At 42.8% G+C, this 22,900-nt stretch overlaps 1 protein-coding gene across 5 annotated transcripts in view; it reads left to right on the plus strand.

Annotated features, from left to right (window-relative positions):
- ENAH (ENAH actin regulator) overlaps window positions 1–22,900 on the plus strand; it is a 490,360-nt gene that overhangs the window by 104,587 nt on the left and 362,873 nt on the right. Inside the window, exon 1 of one of the 5 annotated variants that reach the window (XM_069236192.1) lies at window positions 10,230–10,267. The exons of 2 other annotated variants lie outside the window; for them this stretch is intronic. In XM_069236192.1, coding sequence (XP_069092293.1) covers window positions 10,245–10,267 — 23 coding nt within the window. In that variant the 5' untranslated portion in view covers window positions 10,230–10,244. Of the gene's footprint in view, window positions 1–10,229; window positions 10,268–10,520; window positions 10,672–22,900 lie in introns of those variants that run through there. 2 more of the 5 variants (XM_069236191.1, XM_069236195.1) reach the window with 2 other exon arrangements.

The following is a 22,900-nucleotide window of genomic DNA, read 5'->3' on the forward strand; positions in this document are numbered from 1 at the left end:
GCGTGGTCAACGGTGTGGCTAAACACAAAGGTACTCATTTATGAGGATTTGGCATAGGACAGTGCCACAAGTATTCTTGCTACACTGCCCCACGCCAATACAAAAGGGCAGGAATGCACTGTATTTATGAAATACAGTGCATTTCTGTCCTTTCCCCCGCCCCGCGCTGGCGCACAATTGTTGCTTAGCGCCAATATAGGCAGGATTGTATTTGTGCAGGAAGGGGCACCTTCCAGCACAAAAACAATCCATAGAGGCATTGTACCTCTTTCTATATGTGCGGCAGATAGCAACACACGTGGAAAGAGGAAAAAAACAAAGAGAAATGAAAACATTTCACCTCATTCTGCCTGCTCTGGGGAGGCGTAAGGTTTTGGCACTGCTCCAGTTTACGTGATTTTGTAAATCTGGGGCAGCGTCAAAATCCATGCGTGTTGCATGGGAACACCCACCACTACTTCCATGGAACGCCTCCTCGACGCAAAGTAAGGCAATGCAGCAGCTTGTGCTGCTTTGCCTTTCTCCATATCTACAACGACATTCAAAGCCACTCAGTAAGGCTTTGCGTCACCTCATAGGTATTATTGAGAGGCTTGTGCCGCTGGAGCATCAAAAAAAGTGATGCTCCAGCAGCGCAAGCCTCTCATAAATAAACTCAAAATATTCTCTACTTTTTTTTTAGGTCTTTCACTGTCAGGTAGCTACATATAAAATAACAGCCAGCTTAAATGAAAAATAAATAAAAGAAAGTTGTTACTCATTGGTAAATGCACTGTAGTGCATTATGAAACCTCTATTAGTTAATGCACTGCAGAGGTCTGCATGTAACCAGAGAGCGACAGAACTAAGGGCCAGATGTATCAAGGATGCCTTTTGCGAGTCGGAAATAGCGATTTTTAATTAATCGCTATTTCTGATTCGCAAAATGGAATGTATCACATTTGCAAATCGGTAATAGCGATTTCTTAAAAATCGCAAATGCTATTACCGAAATGCAAATTGCGATACCTGGCCCCATTTGCATCTATGGGCCTGTAGGCCATTATTTGCGAATTGTTTGCATTTCCAAAGTTGCGATTTCTTAACTGGAAATCGCAATTTTGGAAATGCAAAACCCAGTGTGCGGGGGCCTAAAGCCCCCTCTGCTGCACCCCAAAAAGTTTTTTAGGACATGTAAGGTGCACACATGCCAAAAGGGCATGTGTGCTTTACATGTACATTTTAAAAATGCATTTTTAAAATTTGCACATGGTTACCCCCAAGTTCAACTTGGTGGTAAATAGCGATTCTTTAATGCCCAATTCGCATTAAGGAATTGCTTCTTACATGTGCTTTAGAAATCGCAAATAAGGAATCCTTATTTGCGATTTCTTATTTAGAGACGCAATTTGCGACTCTCTAAACAGGGTTGCAATTTTAAGGAATCGCTATTTTAGCCTTTGATACATTCTGAAATGGCTTTTTGCATTTGCAAACTGGCATTCGCACCGTTTGCGAATGCAAAAAGCTTTGATACATCTGGCCCTAAATATTGGTTAGTGCAGTTGACAATAGTGACTTGTGTATTTTTTGTGCCATGAGGTCACAGCCTGTGACAGAAAGCACTGTGAATATGTGAGGCATTATTTTATACTTGCATTACACACAGTATAAGATAGGCCACTACAAAAAGGTTTAAGACAAAACTGTGGTTCCAAAATGTAGATTTAAGTAATACCAGAGCATATACAATACCATTTTTTTTTTTTTAAATAGCTGTCCCTTCAACACCTCCAGGTGAAGTAAGCACTGTGGAAATACAATTACAATTCAAAGCATGCACTTCACAGCGTAGTTGTTAACTCTTTGCACTACCCTCAAAAAGAATAAATATTTATCCTCCCAAAGCTTTGAGTGATTCGATCATTTAAAGCTGCTCCCAAGCATCCTTTACATTTGCAGAGGAGCTCGTAGAGCACAATTCCATTTCATTCAGGAAGCAGACGCCCTGGGAAGGCCTCCTTAGCTGTCTGTGGGCTTTCACAGCACAGGAGACTCAAAGTTCAGCTGAGGCATTTTGGGGAAGGGCTGGGGGAATGCGCGACCCCCTTTCCAGGACTCCACGGCCCCCCTGGGGGTCGTGACCCACATATTGAAGACCTCTGCCTTACAGCTTGACGCAGTCTTACTTTAAAAACACACCCTAGCGATAACGTTTAGTGAACCCACCCCCCTATTCTCTTATTAGGTATGGTGTGTGCAATATCTGGTGAAAGGCTTGTGAAAGCAGATGTAAATGAGGTATGTTGGACCTGTTATGTAGTGCCTTGAAAGGGTTGGTAAGGAGTTTGAGTTGTGCTTGTTTGCGAAGTGGAACTCCTTCAGGTGTGGTGTGATGAGTGTTGGGTGGGAAGTTTAGTGATTCTAACTGCTGAGTTCTGACTGGTCTGTATGTAGCCTTCTGGTGTTTTTTTTTTTTTTTTTGTGTATCCGGGCATAGTGTTCACACCGTCCAGCTTGCTTGCTTGTGAACAGGGGGTATTATGGTTTTGTGGGTGCTGATTGGGATCCATTTGAAAATCTTCCTTAGCATCTGCAAGGTATAGAAGCATGAGGCTGTGATGGCACCGTTTTGGGCAGTCATTTCGAGATTGTGGTCAACGATCCTGAGGATCTTGGTTTGGGTGGTGTGAGTAAATGACCACCAGGTGGAATCCTACTTGAGGTGCTCTTCCTCAGGGTAACAGTTTTGGTCTTGATGTTCGGTTTTAGACATTTGGTCTGGAAATGCTTCTGGGGGAGCTTACTGCTGTCCCCAACCGACACTTAATCATCACTACAGACATTCACCATCCTATATCTGCCAGCCTGTGACGTATTGTTTTTTTTGTTTTTTTCTTCAAAAGGGATAAGATAGCTTCACATAGGTATAAGTATGGGCCACAGCTTAGTTGGTATTAGGAAGCAAAAAAAGATGTTTTACCACCTTTAAAAACTACTCTAGGCAAGTTTTCTGTTGACCGAATAATAAAAGCAGTGTGTGCTGCTATTGCTGTTTTACATAATTTCTATAAATGTTCCACTTCTTACAAATATGCCAAATTGTTTTCTGCACTCCAATCGCCTCTCCAGCGCTGCTGCAAGGTCAGATTAACACCAGGGAGGTGATAGTGGAGCCCTTTTATGGCACACAACTTCACCTGGAACTGCTGTCTTAATGCAGGTGTAATCCCGAACCTAATCTCAATACTAATGACCTCGAACTTTCCTTTTCAGATTCTATGATCTGCCTAAAAGGGAAAGTGTTGGGAGAAAATATTGGTTTGAAATTCCAGCAAACATATCATTGGTCTCTCAAATATAAGCTTGATAGCTTTTTAAATTACTACTGCAACATAAGAAATTGCTGCATTTGGAATTGGAAGTGAGAATTGGTCTTATTTGCAATGGAAGATTGTTTTGGCAGATGATTTCAAAAAGCATTTTGGAAAGGGTCATAGAGTAGAAGATGCCAACATACCTGGTCCTTTGGATTAAAAGATGGGGATATAATTTCTCAAGGTGCACAGTCCCGTCCACTGCAGCACTCTTGGGAGTTCGGTCGCCAAGCCTAGAGTAGTACCATTATGCATTATTGGAATATGGGAATTGTAAGGCTTTGATTGGATGATGTCCTCTATCTTTCTTAACTCTAAAAGCTTAGTGTTGTCTGCAGAGTTCAGTAGGTTTGATTATAAAGATTCCCTGGTTGGCAAATGTTGATGGGTTCTTCTCATAAGCTACTTTGCTAGTATCCATAAAACAATTCAGCTTTTTGGAGGGGTACTTTTCTCCTCCCCGAAACTGCCAGAGTGGTGGGGACGTGAATTATTCAGACTTTGAAGAGTGACAGTGGTCAAAGGGTTGATTCAGATGAAAGAGTTGAAAGGTGAATGGCAAACAGCATCCAAAACCATATGTATGCCAAGTCTGTCACATCTTTGCTTTTAAGATTCAAAAGGACACTTGGAAATTAAAATAACATATACGTATGTGTGTGTGTGTGTATGTATATATGTGTGTGTATGTATATATGTGTGTGTATGTATATATGTGTGTGTATATATATATATATATGTGTGTATATATATATGTGTGTATATATATATATATGTGTATATATATGTATGTGTATATATGTGTGTGTATGTATGTGTATATATATGTATATGTATATGCATATGTATATATACAGGGAGTGCAGAATTATTAGGCAAATGAGTATTTTGACCACATCATCCTCTTTATGCATGTTGTCTTACTCCAAGCTGTATAGGCTCGAAAGCCTACTACCAATTAAGCATATTAGGTGATGTGCATCTCTGTAATGAGAAGGGGTGTGGTCTAATGACATCAACACCCTATATCAGGTGTGCATAATTATTAGGCAACTTAACAAAAAACAAATATATACCCATTTCAATTATTTATTATTACCAGTGAAACCAATATAACATCTCAACATTCACAAATATACATTTCTGACATTCAAAAACAAAACAAAAACAAATCAGTGACCAATATAGCCACCTTTCTTTGCAAGGACACTCAAAAGCCTGCCATCCATGGATTATGTCAGTGTTTTGATCTGTTCACCATCAACATTGCGTGCAGCAGCAACCACAGCCTCCCAGACACTGTTCAGAGAGGTGTACTGTTTTCCCTCCTTGTAAATCTCACATTTGATGATGGACCACAGGTTCTCAATGGGGTTCAGATCAGGTGAACAAGGAGGCCATGTCATTAGATTTCCTTCTTTTATACCCTTTCTTGCCAGCCACGCTGTGGAGTACTTTGACGCGTGTGATGGAGCATTGTCCTGCATGAAAATCATGTTTTTCTTGAAGGATGCAGACTTCTTCCTGTACCACTGCTTGAAGAAGGTGTCTTCCAGGAACTGGCAGTAGGAATGGGAGTTGAGCTTGACTCCATCCTCAACCCGAAAAGGCCCCACAAGCTCATCTTTGATGATACCAGCCCAAACCAGTACTCCACCTCCACCTTGCTGGCGTCTGAGTCGGACTGGAGCTCTCTGCCCTTTACCAATCCAGCCACGGGCCCATCCATCTGGCCCATCAAGACTCACTCTAATTTCATCAGTCCATAAAACCTTAGAAAAATCAGTCTTGAGATATTTCTTGGCCCAGTCTTGACGTTTCAGCTTGTGTGTCTTGTTCAGTGGTGGTCGTCTTTCAGCCTTTCTTACCTTGGCCATGTCTCTGAGTATTGCACACCTTGTGCTTTTGGGCACTCCAGTGATGTTGCAGCTCTGAAATATGGCCAAACTGGTGGCAAGTGGCATCGTGGCAGCTGCACGCTTGACTTTTCTCAGTTCATGGGCAGTTATTTTGCGCCTTGGTTTTTCCACACGCTTCTTGCGACCCTGTTGACTATTTTGAATGAAACGCTTGATTGTTCGATGATCACGCTTCAGAAGCTTTGCAATTTTAAGAGTGCTGCATCCCTCTGCAAGATATCTCACTATTTTTTGTCTTTTCTGAGCCTGTCAAGTCCTTCTTTTGACCCATTTTGCCAAAGGAAAGGAAGTTGCCTAATAATTATGCACACCTGATATAGGGTGTTGATGTCATTAGACCACACCCCTTCTCATTACAGAGATGCACATCACCTAATATGCTTAATTGGTAGTAGGCTTTCGAGCCTATACAGCTTGGAGTAAGACAACATGCATAAAGAGGATGATGTGGTCAAAATACTCATTTGCCTAATAATTCTGCACTCCCTGTATGTATATGTATGGATCAATTACAATTTAGTTTTAATGTAACACTCTGCTGAATTATTTTACTATATCAGGTTTGTGTTTTTGCATAAGCACAAAGTCCTAAAAATCATGTCAGTCGTTTTTAGGAAAATGGGTAGCCAAATATGAAATCGGCAAATGTAGCAATATCCTATCTGGCAATAATCAAGGACACTTTGGTAAAGGTGGTCTCAAAAGATACAGGTCATAGGTACATGCGCAAAAAGAGAAGAAATGATTAGGAGCACGATTAATCCATCATTCGTAAAGTAAGCAGTTTCTTTCTGTTAAGAATTCATTTTTTAAATAATTCATAATTATATTAGAGTTGAGTTGTTCTGAAGGATCTTGTTACTTTAAAAGCAGGAGCTTCATTTGCAGCAGTCAGGAGCAGAATTACATCCTTCCTTTTGATCTAGAATTCACATTAGACTGCATTCTTTGAAGATCTCCAAAGCTTGCAGGATATTCTGTTTTTTTTTTTTTTTTTTTTTTTTTAAATAAGGTGGTGCTTGAGAGAAATTATATGGTCTAACTATTATAAGCCTGCAAGTAGTTCTGGTATTGGTGTAGAGTATTAGAGGTCAAGGCACGAAGATGAGTATGCAGTGGAGTTTGATAGCGTTTGATAGTCTGAGGTTAACAGAACTGAATGTATTTCTATCAATTGCCCTTGCTAGGGTTGAGCCTGCGAGTGCATGCGCGACAGTTGTGTTCAGTAAAGGGCTTGGAGCTCGCTTGTTGCTCACCATTTGTTGGTTAGCGTGGCACTCTTCTTTACAAGTCTTGTAATTCGTCAAGGCATGCCTGGCATTTCCGTTTCTGTGTGGAGCAGGGATCAAGCATTGATTGATCAATCAAGTGATTGATTCAACTTAATTAGTGCCTGTCTGCTGCTCCCGACGTGATTGTGGTACTTTTTTGTTCTTTTTAACTTCTAGTGCCCCGCAAACAGACTTGTGACTGGCCAAAACATGCCCAGAAGGACAAACAAAATTGTAAAGTTTTTTTATTTTTTATAGCTAACTTTTATTTTCTCACTTTCCACTCAAGTTTTCTTTTGTTTTTGCTTGAGGGCCCTGTTCTCAAGAGTACAATTAACTTGTTGTTGCAAACCAACAGTGTTTCTTTATTATGTGTAATCTCTGAAATGATGCTTAATTGCATAATCATGCAGTAAACCCCAACCGGCGTGGCTCAGCTGTCTTGGGCCGGCCAAATACACATGCCCACTTTGCTGTCTCTCCAACCCGCCACTGTATTGCTGAGTTGGAGACAGCAGGCAGAGACTCCTCCTTTGCCTCAGACTGCCCTGTCTTGGTGCTCCGGCCAATCAGAACGCTGCTGTCATGCGGCTAGCAGCATGACAGCAGTGTTTGGATTGGCCGTGGGTCAGGTTGGTAGCCTGTGCCTGCAATTGCAGAGGAGCGCTGCGGTGGTGGCGGCGGGGAATCAGGCTTTTTTTTTTCCCCTCCCACTGCCATATGCCAACGCACATCGAGCTGCTCCTGCACCCCATTCCAATTCACCTCACTAATATCCACCCCTATCCAACCCACTTAACCCCACACCAATCCATCCCACCTCAATCCAGTCCACCCCAACCCACCCCACTTCATTCCTCCAAATCCAGTCCAGTTCGCTTCCTCTAATAAAAAAACAATCTGCACCACCCCAAAGCAATCTGCCCCACTTCAATCCAAATAATCTGCCCCAATCAATCCAAAGCAGTATGCCCCACTCAAAACCAAAACAGTACGCTCAACTCCATTCCAAAGCAATCTGCCCCACTCTAGTCCAAAACAATATGCTCCACTCCAATTCAGAACAATGCCCCACTCCAATCTAAGTGTCGCCCCATTCCAGTCTGCCCCAATCCAAAACAATCTGCTCCACTGCAATCTGCTGCACTCAATCCACGCCACTTCGATCTGCCCTTACACTCCAAAACAATCTACCCCACTGCAATCTAAAACCATCTGTCCCACTCCCACCTGCCCCACTTCAGTCTGAAACAATCTGTCCCACCCACATCTGCCACACTCCAGTCTGCCCCACTCCAACCAAAACAATATGCCCTACTCTAAAACTAATCAAGTCCACCCCATGCCATCCCAATTCACCCCACTCCAATGTGCCACACTCCCATCCACTCAACCCCACACAACCCAATTCACCCTAATACAATCTGCTCACTCCAGTCTGGCCCACTCCTGTCCAAAACAATCTGGCCCATCATATTTCAAAATAACCTGCACCACTCCAACATGCCCCCTACATTGCCAATCTGCCCCACTCAATCCACCTCATTCTACTCCAGTCCACCCCACGCCAGTCCAGTCCACTTCCCTCCAATCCACCCCAATACAATACATCTCAATCCACCACACCCCACTCCACCCCAACCCTCTCCAGTCCGATCCACCCTACTCCAATTATCCCACCCACTCCAATCCACCCCACCCTGCTCCAGTCCACCCAGCCCAATCAAGTCCACTTTTTCCCAGACCAATCAAGTCCACTTTTTCCCAGACCCTCACTCCAATACAACCCTCCCCACTCCAGTACATCCACTTTGATCCACCCCTCAATCAATATAATCCACCCTACTCCAAACAACTTTAATCTACCCCACTTCAATACAGTACACCTCTCCATGCCTCCCCTCTCTACCCCAACCCACCACAATCCAATACACCCAGTCACAGCCTAATCCACCCCACTCAGTCCAGTCCACCCCGCCTCATGCCAATCCAATCTACCTCACCTAAATGCAATCCACCCCAATCCAATCCAGCCAATCTACCTCCACTACACCCCAAACCACCCCACCCCATTTCAATTTCAATTCACCCCACCACACTCTACCCCAGTTCAGTCCACTGCACTCAGTCCACTGCACTCCATTCCATCCAGCCTACCCCACTACCTCAATCCACTCTAACCCATTCCACCCCACTCTACTCTCTGCCCCTGAATCCTACTCCCCTCTACAACACTATGATCCTCCTACTCCACAACTTTCAGACAAATCCACTCTACGACACTACTCCACACCACTAACCTTTAGCCATGCAGAACAGGAGTCACACTTGTGTAAACATGGCAAAACAAAGCCAATAGGTCTTGTAAAGGTGCGACCTATTGGCTTTACCTATGCTTGTTAGGCTGTGGAATCGGAAGCGCTATTTTGCTCATGGTGCTAAGCTGTGCACGTGTGAACAGCTAGCAGAGTCATCTCGCCATTGTTTCATTACAATCGGTGATGGAGTGAATTATAACATTTGGTGGAAAATATTTAGCAAGCTGATTAATTTATTTGCTACTCGGTTTGTACAACATTAAGGTTGTCCGTTTTTGAAATGTAAAATAAATACTAAGAGACTTAACAAAAAAAACATGTAATGCAGACGTGGGTAATGGCATGCATGCGAAGTGCCTCACCGGTTGGTCTTTTTCCTCAATCTGCATAGAGAATTATGAGGTCGCCTAAGGTCTGGACCCTCAAGACCGAAGTGTGTGTGTGTGTTTTTTTTTTTTTTTTTTTTTTTTTTTAATATTCCGTACCAGTCTAAGCTTCATGAACCACTGCTTCCGTCGGGTGAGGTGGAATAGAGGTTTGGAGTTTGAGAGAGTGGGGCTTTGGTTTGTACGGACTTCTCCCCTTCGCATACCGCTTTGATCTAGGTTTACAGAGGGACTGAAGGTACAGGAATACCAGTGTTTGGTGCCTGGTCATGTTGTAGGCATGGGACATCAATGCAGCCCTGAATGTAAAGCCGTTGAAAGCTTGCCATTGGGCTTTGAAGTCCGCTTATATTTTTAATGTGAGTGATTGATTGTAAGAGTTTGCCTTGTACTGTAATATGGTGGGAGTGCTCAAATTCCGAAAGATCAGTTCCATGGGCAAATGTAGGGCCCTGTGGGGAGATAATTGGGAGTCCCTCTTTTAAGGGGAGCACACGTAGGCGCTCTTGGAATACTGCGGGTGGACCATCACTAATGAGCCAGATGTTGATTTGTGTGACCCTCTTCACACGTCTGTGTAGGCGTGACCGTAGTGATCTGTTGAAGGGTGATGTAAGTAAGCATAAAGGCTACCATAGACAAACCCTCTTCTGTGTCGTGAGGCCTGTATCAGAAGTTGAATAGGCGCACGAGGAAGACGTTTTCAATCGGGCCATCAAGTGCGCGTTCAGTTTACACACGGCCCACCCTGAAAAGTCGGGGTACTGAGCTTTGGGCAGTTGTAGCTCGATGGTCCAGGTCTGTAGCTACTTATTTTAAGGTAGTGCAGTGACCGTAGGCTTGTGTACACAATGCCGCGACCATAATATTAGTAGCTATACAGATGTTGTACATTTTTTATGAACTAAATGACCAAGAATGCAGCGGGACAAAGACTTCCATTATGAATGGTGGATCTGTTCTCAGGAACGTTCCGTGGAGTGCACCGATAACAATGAGCCTACTTTCATCTGCTTAGTAAGTACTTTTTCTGTTTTGCAAAGTGTGTATTTATTCCTACAGGAGCTTGGATTTTACAAGCCCCTGTGTGCGTAACGTATCCCATGTTGCTTTACAAGGAGGGCTGGGAGGGGAGCGGTGCGTGGCGGTACGCTTTCGTCGGCCAGTTTATTTTGGGGCACCGGTGCATTCTTCAGAGGCGACTCTCGCATAGCTGGGGGTTGTGGCACTTGCGCGGAAGCGCAGAGTCCTCGGACACCGAGGTGGAGACGACGAGCTGAATGTTGGTAACTGTTAGAAGCGTTCCCAGCCGGCTGCGGGCTTTCTTATTCACTTTGGAACATGTCTCGCAAAGGAAGTCGCATCATGATTCACATGTTGAATACGGACACCGAGTTGGGCTCTTGGATGCAAGTCGCCATGTAAGTTGATCTCTGCCTGATCTCTGTCTGCGGTCTCTAAATATATTGTGAGCTGGCCCGTTTTTTTTCTAAGCGAAATGCCGAGCCTAGTAGTTGATGCGTGGAGTAGTTTGTCATTGAATGTATGTGCTTTGCAGGGTCACATTCGTGTCTCTACTCGTGTTTGAGTGGGGAGCGGGGGCTCCTGCCTCTCAGGAGTGCTACCTTTTTTGCTGCTCGTGGAGGGTTAGGCTTCAAAGCGCGTTGAGGCATTCGCATGCCAGTGTTGAGGTCCGCTCTGGTTAAGTGTGTGCAATTCACGTCGAGACCGCCAAGCGGCGCTTTTATTTTGTGACCCGGCTCATTTCAGGACGCCACTAAGGGTGTTGGTGGATCATGGGCAGGGGTGCCGTCCGTGCTTTTCCTGGTCCGTCCCAGCCAAGCCCATGGCGTCATTTCTCATGGCGCAAGCTCCTCTGGGCTCCCCTCGAGCCCCCGACGGCCGCTCCGTAAGCGCACGTGCACCCGCTAGTAACGCGGGTTCAAAGGGCAGACAGGCGTTTCACGGTCCCCCGAATATCCGACGCGAGGATGCACAAGCCCGCCGGATCCTTGGCCCCCAGCAGATGTTTCACTGAGCGCAGCTGCACGCGCAGAGGCACCGGGCCCAGTTCTCGTGCCACAGGGTTCTGCCAAAGAAGAGAACCGTGAGGGCCCCGGAATCAATTCCGAGTACGCGGTGCAGCGCATTCACCAGCATTTGGAATTTAGAGATCTAGCCTTCGTCTTGTAATTGGGGGTGACTGGGACTGCCATGCCGCCTCGGCCGGTGCTCGCCGCGGGGCTCCTCTCACTGGTACTGTTTACTGCACCCTTTTCCGGATAATAAACCGGATTTCTCCGTTAATCGACCTTAGGAACTCAGGAGCCACACGCACAGCAGGCCCCACAAAGACCCAGCATGGACGCTTATTGCAAAGACAAATGTACATTTTATTTTTTGTTGATTTCTATTCGAGAAAACTCTTGACCTAAGAGGCGAAAAGAATATTTTTTTTTTGCATAGATCAGAACTGACAAATAGACCAAACATAAAATCAAAGAGCATAATCTTATCCTCCGATTTTTTTTAATGTAGTTATTTTAGCGAGTGGACCAAAACATAAGTCATTGACGTGCTGTCTACTGACATCGTGTGAAATAATACAATAACCGCCACCGCTCTCTTTAAATACCACAGTACGGGCCCGTATACCAATGTCCTGGAAAGCACCAGTGGCACCTACCATTCCAGCCTGGTCACATGACGTCAAAAAACGGACGCGAACAGAGCTAGGGATGCTTCGCACTCGCACCACCAGAGTGGCAGCTGAACAAGGGGAGTGGACTGCAGACGTAGAAAGATAGAGGCCAAAACAGGCAAACGTCCTCTGCAATAATTGATGACAGACTCCGTTGGGTTAGTTGAATATGATGATTTAGTAACATGTGACTCTTGGCGCTGTCAGTGCTCCCTCTCCAGCCACCTGTAGATCTCAACTGACTCCAGAATGCTGCAGTCTCCAGGAGCCTGGAATACTACACGAGATTCGCATTACAACAGATCTTCCCCCCCCCTCCTTTTTACAGACTTTAAATATATTCTTCCCATACTTTAAATGGATGCATAACATGTATAACATTCTTATACAAACAAAAATACATTCGATTAACACCAGTGAATTCTATGTTTGTAATACATTAGCGGACATAATCTTCTAGATATTTCGGTCGCATTCTTTGACGTGTCCTTCTCGATACATCCACCACCCTCACTTTGCTCCTCAATCCAGCACTTTCACTCAATCTGTGCATTGTTCCCTCCCTCCCCAGCATTTCCTTGTTCCCCCCCCATCGTGAATCCACTACACTGCTCTCGGTTTGCGTCCATCCTATCTCCTTTCACTACCTCATCACCATTTTCCCTTTCATACATCGCCACCCTGCGCATGTTCCACTGCTCTCCACTCTCCAGCACTCTGAAGGAGTCACTTCTTTAACTTTGTATGGACCTCAAAACCTAGTTAACCCACCACTAGTTCTACCTGGCTTCACTTTTACCCAATCTCCAATTTTTATTCTACATCCATTCTCTCCCAAACTCTTACCTTGCTCTCCTGCCATATCGGAACCTTCGGGCAAAAGGTCCGTCAACCATGCAGGAGACATTTTGGTCGTAGCTCTTCTTCTCCTCATTACTTCAAAAGGTATTTCCCCGCAACTCCATTTTCAGTAGTTCAGTAAGCCCATACGAAGTACCTCACCATCCTCTTTACATTCTTCCTCCTTGCTTTTAGCCATCTGAATTACTCATTTCACCATATGGTTCGCCCTTTCTACAATGCCATTTCTTGGGGATTTCACAGTAAAGTGCATGAATGGGACACCCCACCTTACTCCAGATACCTCGTAATTTCTACAGATACTAATTGCGTTCCATTGTCTGTGACTAATCTATGTGGGTACCCTTCCTCCTTGAATACATCTTCCAGTACCCTAATGGTGCTTTCTGTAGTGATTTCACACATTAATTTTACTATTAACCATTTACTATTAACTGCTTGCTATGAACATCCACCATTACTAAAGCATACCGTAGTTCAGACCTCCGTCTCCTCATAGGTCCTATAAAGTCCAAACAGTGTGTGCCATGGGGTGCCAGGGTCACTTATTACGCCCATCCTGGCCTGTTCTCCCTCCCCCCACTTTCAGCCTTTTTTTCTCTCCTTTACAGTCACAATGTTACACCCACTCATCCACTTCTCTATAACTGGCCAGCAAAAATGTTCACGCAACCTTTTTTTTTCCCATTAAAGAATGGCCCAAGTGATCCCCGTGCCCTTTTAAACAATTCACGTCTTCGGTTCAGAAGGGCTTATCTCCCCTCATGGCGATCTTATCGTCGCAAACTGTCAATTCCTCAATAACTTTTACATATTGCCTTACAGATAATGGTAATGCACTCTCCCTCCTACTGCCTTTTATCGCCATGCCCACAACCTGTTGCAATACAAGATCTTTGTCCATACTCTTCATACTATTTCTTTTTCCCCATCACCCCCTCTGTCCACTCTACTAGATCTTCTACACTTGCTACTGCACATTCCTCTTCCAGCACTTTCACTCCGACCGTATCAACTTCATACCATGGTGTAAGGATAATCTAGATAAACTGTCTGCTTGGGTGTTCTTCCAACCTGGATTATATTCCATAGCGTACTGATATTCTTGCAATCATATTGCTAACCTAGCTAATCTTGCCGACACTTTTTCACCCCCACCCGGCATTAAGGCTTGATTGGTGACCCCCACAGATACATTGTGAAGTACTCTAATGCCCACACAGCTGCCAGTGCTTCTTTCAGTCACTGAATAATTGCGTTCTGTGTTAAAGATCGTGAGGCGGATGCTATGGCTTTTTCCTCTACTTCCATACCTTTGCATCAGTACCACTCTCAGACCCACCACACTAGAATCCATCGTAATTATAGGTGTAAGTTTGGTATCAAATGGGATTAATATCCCCGCTAAGCAAATACATTTTGTATGTCCAAAAAAGCTCTGTTGATCTTCCGTTCCACTCATATGTGCATCCCTGTAACAATTTTTTCATGTTCATTTTTTTTTCTGAAAAATTCTTTACAAATATTGCATAAAATCCAATGAGACCCAAGAAAGATCTAAACTGGTCATTGTCCACAGGGCGTGGTGCTTTCCTTATCGCCTCTGTCAGGTCCCCTCTTTGGCCTAACCCCTGACGATGACAACGTGTACTAGAAGTATTCCACCTCTTTAACACAATTTGCATTTCTCTTTAAGTGTCAATAATGATATCCAACACTTTTAAGAATCATGTTGTGATGTTCAATAGTATCGGCAAAAAACAGGATTTTGTCTTGAATACACCACACCATCTATTCCTTTTAACACTTGACTTATCCTTTTGGAATACACTAGCTACTGATAAGCCAAATGGCATCCTTGTAAATTGGAATGCTCCCTCTATTATAAATGATTTCAAATGTTTATTATGCAGCATTAATCGGATGGTACGCACTCCTTGGGTCCATGTTGGAAAATACTTCCCCCTTCCAGCATCAAAATTAACTCATTTATGTTTGGGAAGTGGAAAGTTGTCAACCACTATGTTCTGATTTAGTGTATGTAAGTCCACACAAAACCTGAATGTCCCATCGGACTTCTTTGGGATAACCACAGGGGAAATCCAACTTGAAGTCTCAATAGGTTCAATATTTTTTTTTCTAACATTTCCTGCAACATTTTCTTGACCTCTTATCTGGCTACAATCTGAACCTTTCGTACTTTGTGTTGGACTGATGTTGCAGAAGCTTTAAGCTTAATTTTGTGTACATAACCTTTGCGTTCCCCAATTTCTTCAGATAATGTTTTACTTGATCCTTCTAAAAAGTGTCCTATATTGGTTTCGGTTTACTATCATAACTTGGCTAGATGACCTAGGGTTAATTATAAGATGGAGGTCATATTGATTTTCCCATCCCAATATCGGCAGTCCACTTTCTGCTACATACACTTTCCCCTGTACATATCTATCTTGATATTGAATCTTAGCTAACATATACCCCACTATATATTTTTTCTCAACCTGTTACCCTCCGGGACTAATCCTTCGGAAGTAACCGCACCTCAGGCCAATGCAATTTCAACTTACTTTTAGGTATAATCATATATAAGGATCCAGAATCTACCATTAACTGGACTTTTTTCCCTTTAACTACAAACATGGCTTTTGGTCTGTTTCTCCTCCCATTCTCCCTTTGATCATCTGACACACACTCAATTCTGTCCTCCATTAAGTATTTCTCCTCCATCTTCCTTGATTGCTATCTTTGACTTGTTATCAAATTTACACATTCATGTGAAATGTCCCTTTCGCCCACATCATCTACAATCCTTACCTATTGCAAAACAGCTCTTAAATTCAGATATGTGATAGTTACTTCTACATCCCATGCAACCTTTCTCAGTTTTTGGATTATAATTGCTCCCCTTCCTGTAGACTACATTTTTCTTGGTGCTCATATCATCACTTTTGGTTGCACCAACTGATAGTAATGTGTCTTATGTGGACCAAGACAGAAAATTATCACTCACTTTCCTTTCCATCTCCTTCATACATTGCTCAGATTGTTCTACCACTTAAGCTATTTTTGTAGCATTTTGTAATTACTGATTCTTCGCAGCCCATAGTCTCTTGCATTATTTTGTTTTTGCATTGTACAAATAACTGATCTTGTATCCTCTCATCCCTCATACTTCTAAATTGACATCATAGCAATCATTCTCTTAATCTCGTCACAAATTGGTCTGTCTTATCAGTTTTCTGCTGTTGGGTGTAAAATTTATATCGGCACATCACTACACTTCTGTCTTTGACAGTGTTTCCCCAGCTTCTCCTTAGCTTTGGAATAAACATCTGCTGCTGGTTCACTGTCATCACCCATCACTACTGGTAAGTATTTAAAGACATGTTGCCCTTCTTCACATAATGTGCTCAACAACAAAGATTCTTTTTTCCTAGCCGGGCGAAATTCCCTCCCATCTAAAGCTTCTAAATAATTTTCAAATATTTCTACCCTTTCTTCCCATTCAATTTACAGGGTTCCAGGTTGGTCCAAAAATACTGGTGGGGGAATTATAGTTCTGTCCATGATCCCACAACAGTTGATACTAATGTATTATGAATTATTAAAGTCTGTGTTCTCCCCCCTTATGATTTATTTTATTTTATATCCTTATGGTGTGCCTATCACTGTGTTGCCACTGTGTAACAGGCTCTTCTCTTTGTGGTGTGCCTATCACCGTTGTGATGTGCCTATCACAACTGTGTTGTCAGCAAATAGGCACTTCTCTTTGTGGTGTGCCTATCACTGTGTTACCACCAAATGACAGGCTTTCCTCGTTACTGTGCATGTGCAAACGTCGTGCTGTACACATATTCACATACAATCCTTCCCAACCAGTTAAGATGGCTGCCGCAACCCTGCTATGAGTGCTTCTGCAGGAATTAAAGCTTGTTTATGTAATCCTTCCCAATGAGTTAAGAGGGTCGCCAAACTTCGCTGTACATGTGTTTTTGCAGGCATTAGGGCTTATTCGTTCCCATAATTCTTAGCATACAGGAACCGTTTATGGCTTATGCAAGCAAGTCTACGTGCCGCCTGCAATCTGCTCGTGCCAGCGATAACCAATATAATTGGTTTGTGTGTGTGTATGTGTATATGTATGTACACACACACACACACACACACACACACACATCGCTTACTTTCCTTATTGCCTATATATCACTTGCCTTGTTATTACCGGCATTTCTTCGTAAGGTTCCTCTTTGTGATGTGGGTCCTCACACTGACGGCCATTGCATCAAGAACAGTCACAACGGCCAGAGATTGTCGCCATTTCAATAATTGATGGCAGACTCCAGTGTGGTAGTTGAATGATGATTTATTAACATGTGAGTCTTGGCGCTCTCAGTGCTCCCTCTCCAGCCAACTGTAGATCTCAACTGACTCTCGAACGCTGCAGCCTCCAAGAACCTAGAAAATGGAATACTACACGAGATTCACATTACAACATCCTCCTTGACACCGAAGATGCTTGCCAAGGCTAATCATAGCTTCCCCCATTGTGCCAACAATAAAGATGATGCTACATCCTGTGGACCTTACTGGATAAGGCTGTAAGGGAACTCCTGCTGGTCATGCTTATACCCCTCCACAAAGGAACTAGGCTTCCACTGTACCCGGCGACCTTGTATATGTTGATAGTGGTGATAGTAGTCTTGAACTCCCTTCTGTATCACAGCAGCTGGTACCTGCTTCCCTAGAGTAGTCTATTTGGAGTCTCCATCAAACAAAAAAGGCAAGAGAAGCTGCGCACAGGCTGAGCTCTGAGCTACATGGCACAGGGCTACCGTATTGCCCTGAGGGAATCCTTGGTGCTGTACTAGTGCTGTCATGCTACAGGTATTTATTGAATCCATGGACTCCAGATGTAGTGACAGTAAAGCAAATTAACTATTGTTTTCCCTTGTGAGGGCAAGGATGCATTTCAAATTAGAACTCAACACTTGTTTTGAATAAGAGCGGAGAGTGCTGTATACAAAATTCAATATAATGTCAAGAAATGTGGGCTAGTTTGCTTCGAAGCACTTCTTGATTTGTAAAACAAGGGAACTGTACCCCATTAGGTGAGTCCCCCCCCCCCCTCAAGTTTTGGTTAAACAGGGAATCGAGGATGAGAACTGATTCTTTTTCCATTGCAAGCCAGCATTGAAACATTGTCCATCACAAAGTCAAAGTGAACCTACTAAGGCAGTAATGATCTGCCTCTTGGAAGCATAAGACCAACCCGAGACTAGCTGTTAGTGCGCAGTGACAGCATGTGTTGGAACATGACCAAGCAGACCTTCATTTGTCAGACTGCTTTCTGTGCAACCATTGTTGCTTGGCTTTTTTGTGATGAAGTCCACAGTTTGAAGTTAAGCATATTCTTTTCCATTAGCTCTAGTGCTTCCTTGCCCATCCTATGCATCCCCTACTGCAGCAGCTTACAAAGTAGAAAGTTCAAGTTACCTAACAATCTGGTCAGAGTTGACTGCTCGTGTCCGTTTTTCTGCACCCAGCCGTATGGAGGTGGTACCAGTCAACATCCATACGGCTACAGCAATCCTCAAGGATTCAGAGTTCACACAATATTAGACCTTCGATTTACTATTTGACACAGTTGCCACCATGTGTCACTTGATATCGTAACGCATTGCCTAGTCACCTAGTGAAGAGCCCGTATTGCACGGTGAATACTGGCTGAGCTGGAAATCCCTGCCCTGGCTGAGTTGGAAACCCTTACACAGTGTGGGTTTCCATTTGCGCTGCAGTACGAGACTTGCAACCTCTAACCATTTAATCAATTTCCCAGGCCAGCTGGAACATTGCTGTTTTTTTTTTGGGGGGGGGGGGGAGCCAGGCAGGGGCACAGAATAGCAGTTTACTTGGTAACAGCACAGTAGCCTGGTTTATGAAGTCCAGACAAATAATATACTTAAATTGTAATGGAAGCAGACTGAAAACACGCATTTTCTATCAGACTTGACTGTACTATTGGTAAGACGCCCATGTTTAACAGTCTCCTGTTCCAGATGGACAAAACCGGATGTTTATCTGTGGCTTAAATAGTTATTCTTTGTGGTGATGCAATAACGTCCAAATTATACCTTTCGAAACTAGAATTTTTGGAAATGCAACTGTATGAGCAAGGTGAGTATTTCAACACAGTACAAAGCTGCACGGAGCAGTGAAGAGAATGAGGCAGTGCAAATTTGCTTGGTGTTGGGGCAGATCTTGTGTGACTTAAACATGCCACAAGCATCAGTAGGGTGACCTAAAAGATAATTTACGCTGCTGACTGTGGCATAAACCAGCTATTCTTTTTAAGTGTTTTGCATCATTAAAAGTCAACCCTAGTTAGCTGCTTTGAAGAATTTTAATGACCGTGAAACGGTTCCAAATCGCTACATTGAAAAAAACTGTAATAACTTTTGAAGTGAAAGTAAATTACCTCATTGAGAATTTATTACCGTCACACCTGTGATAAGTTGTGTGCACGTTTGTCAAAGTACTGCCACGTTCTTTGACACCTGCCACCCATACAGTGGAGGAATTCTGCATTACTAAACCCTTGATTTCACAAATGAGGGAAGGCCCGAGCTGACTGAGACCAAGGATGTTATACAGCCCAGCCTCGTCAATGCAGTTTAATGTGAAAGGTGTCTCCGAATGTCCAAATTATTAAGTAGTCTAATATTTTCGATGTTTCTCCAGCCCTTGCTGTCTGTATCAAGTTGCTATTGAGACCTTAATTTGTGCTGTGAAATGTTGGTTCGGCTTTCTGGGAATTGGGTCATGTTTTTACATGAGTTGGGAGGTGGAAGCATTTTCCTGTTGCGTGCATGACGTATTTGAACATTGATGCCTTCGGCACTTTCTGAAGGTGAGGTAGTTCCTTAGGATAGACAAAATGTTGTGTGTTAATTAACCCAAATGTTTGAAATTGACCCTCTGATGAAAGAGTGGCTAGGGATCTCTGGTTATGCAAGGATGGAGTGGCATTCTAGATCATGGGTACTCATCAACGTTTGCCCTGGGGCCACAAAGTATGTCCTGTGGTGTGATTGAGGGACACCCTGATGGCAGCAGGGGATCCTAGTGGGTCAGGAAATGTTTAAGGTGGTCGTAGGGGGAAGTGAAGCATGAAGTCTGATTGGGAGCACACTGCATAACGTTCCAGTCGAGTTCGCCCCTTGCATCCTGGTAAATGCAGTTTGAACAATTAATGCTTGCTTGAAAAAATCTGTAGTATTTCACAAAAATTAGTGCAGACAGTACTGTTCATCTCTAGACACGTGTTTCTGGGTTAGTGCCTTTCATCAGTAGAGACCAAAGAACAACAAAAATATCTGTGGTTGCTAGAAATGCCGCCGATATCGTCTCAGGTTTAGTACCACTCCCTGGCTCACAGGTGCGAAGTGAAGCATGTAGAAGTCAAAAGGGCCACAAGTGGGCCGTACTGAGTATTACTGTTCTAGATGTATATGGGACCTTAACCCCTGAAATCTCTGATTAATTCCAATGCACTCCAGTCTGCTCTTAGTGTTGTAGACTTTGCAAACTACTGCAATTAGGCTGGTATTGAACGCTGTGCTGATCACCATTGGCATCCTGGATCCAGCTTAAACCGGCATGTTTTACGCATATGTTTATGCAGCTCTTCTCATGCTTTGAAGACGAAAGATAAAGTTCAGTCTTCATGGGTGTGCTTCTCCTTGAATTTCACTTGCATGTTAAGTCCCAGATTATGAAGCCATCTTTTCAATGTTTTGGTTCTATCTGTAATTCCATGTGACCTATGCTTTCTCTGTATGAATGTGGTATTTCTGTAGTGTGAACCTAGCCACAGGGGAGTGGAGTGCTGTACAGGGTTATAGACCAGCATAAAGTCAAGAAGTGATGGGAGAGGTATCTGGTTTATGAATTACATTTTTTGGTGCTGTAGTCTTCTTTAAAGAGGAGTGCCTTCAGCTTGTTGGGTGGTCCTATTAGATATGCAATCGTTGTTTCAAATACCAGGAGCATAGGTTGAAAAGTTCAGCTTCATTTATTTTTACACTTTTTAGTTTGCCATCTGATGGTGTTCGGGGTCAGAGAACCACCATGGATGGTGAGTTTATCTGCAAGATAAATGGGGATGCTGGTCATGTCATCTTAGTAAAGGATGACGTTGGTTTTGAAGTTGGTGTGGGCCAGCAAGGGGAGCCAGTGGAGTTCAAACAGTATTGGGGTTATGCACTCATATTTATTAAGACCCATGTCACTCCAAATCATGTATTTACTCTAACAATTAGAAAACCTATTTTGCTTAAACGCTTTTACCTAAGTAAGGACTAATTTTCCCAGCATAATTACATTTTAACTCTAAAAATTATTTGTGCTTGCTTTTTTCCGGCTATGCTCTTGGACCTTTTTTTTTCATTTTTTTCTTTTTCTTTTCTTTTTTAATTAATACCTTTCCTGCTCTTTAGGTTTTCTGGTTCTCCATTAAATCTTAACCCATGGGAGGGAAGAATCAAAACATGCAAATCTCTCTAAATTGATAATGCCTCACCTGCTCCCAAAATAGCTGCCTTATAACTGTCTTAAGGTGGTTTACATTCAGGGCTAGAAAAATCATAAAAACGTTACTAGACCTGCAGGTCAAGTAACTTAAATAATCCACCTGACCTAACTGTAATGTACTTGACCTGTAAACGAGTCTCGAATTGTGTGATCCTAAGCAAATAGTTTAGACTAGCCTTTTTTTAAAATTCTCACATATTGCACCTTCAAGTATGTGAGCATTTCTGCAGTACAAAAACCTCTTTTGTTTAAGTAGACTAAAGTTTGCTGCGTGCATCACAAGAATCTAGCCCATGTAACCTAGGACTTCTTTTAGTTTGCTAACAACATTGCCATCAGGGCAGGAGTGTTTCTCAGTCTGTTAAACACTCAATTGTAATAAATAGATCACTAAACCATGATGTGGTAACATTGCCATCTACACACAGTAACTTTCCAAGAAATGTCCAAAAACCTCTCCACTAACTTGCAGCTTTACTGATCAAACTAAATTGTGTATTAACAATCTGTGAAAATTGGGTTTCAGAAAACATATCCGTTGCACATCAACATGTAAAGTATTCTGATTTGTTTTCATCCTATTAAAATATGTTTTCATCACACATTTGTTTATTTAAAAAAAAAAAAAAGGCTTTCACAACTACTGAAATATATTTTGAAATGTTTGCACAGTTGACTTTGTCATTTAAATGTGTGCTAGGAAAAACCCTACACCCTATATTGTTTTATTTTACATTCTAAGCAGCAGGTCACACAGTTCACCTTACAATGTCCTGGAACTCTGCAGGCAGAAGGAAAATTAATTGTGAGAAAAACTGACTTTTGACCTTTGTCTGTAAACACAGAGCAAATGTGACATAAGAACAATATTTAAAGACATCTTTTATTGGCCCTCCATTTTTCAACTGAACAGAACACCTGTTCAGAAATAAGGTTGCTTTGAGTCCTGTTCTTACTTTTATGTGATCCTATTTCTTTATTAATGTTCTCCTTAAGCCATCGTAAAACTGCACTTTCCAGCCTTTTCAAAAGGTACCTTTTCCACGTGGAGCCTACAGTATCTTTCGGTAACCCTCTTAAAATGAGTGCTGTAACTTCACTTCGGTTAAATCCATCATATTCTGTCCATGTACTTCATGGAGCTGCCACCTGCTTACTACTTTTTTCAGTATCGGAGTCAAAAGTACAATAGACATATTGCAAGATAAGTCTGTCTGCTAGACCACAGTACACTGTAGCACTTTATTGTAGAATTTTGAAAACAAAGTCTACATCAGTGTTCAGTCCATCTACCAAATGGTAGAAGTCAAATATTGTTCTGAAAGATGCATTTAAAACCTGCATCGGTTGAATAGGCAAGACCTATTGGCTTTGTCATGCTTGTCTAAAATGAAATTTGAGCACCATAAGAGACAAGTTTATTTTTTGCATGTTCTAGTTAATTATAGGAGAAATCCTCTACACCATCTTCTGAGCGTCCGGTTATCCAGTTACACATT

This window comes from Pleurodeles waltl, chromosome 5 (genome assembly GCF_031143425.1).
Source record: "Pleurodeles waltl isolate 20211129_DDA chromosome 5, aPleWal1.hap1.20221129, whole genome shotgun sequence".
Classification (NCBI taxonomy): Eukaryota; Metazoa; Chordata; class Amphibia; order Caudata; family Salamandridae; genus Pleurodeles; species Pleurodeles waltl.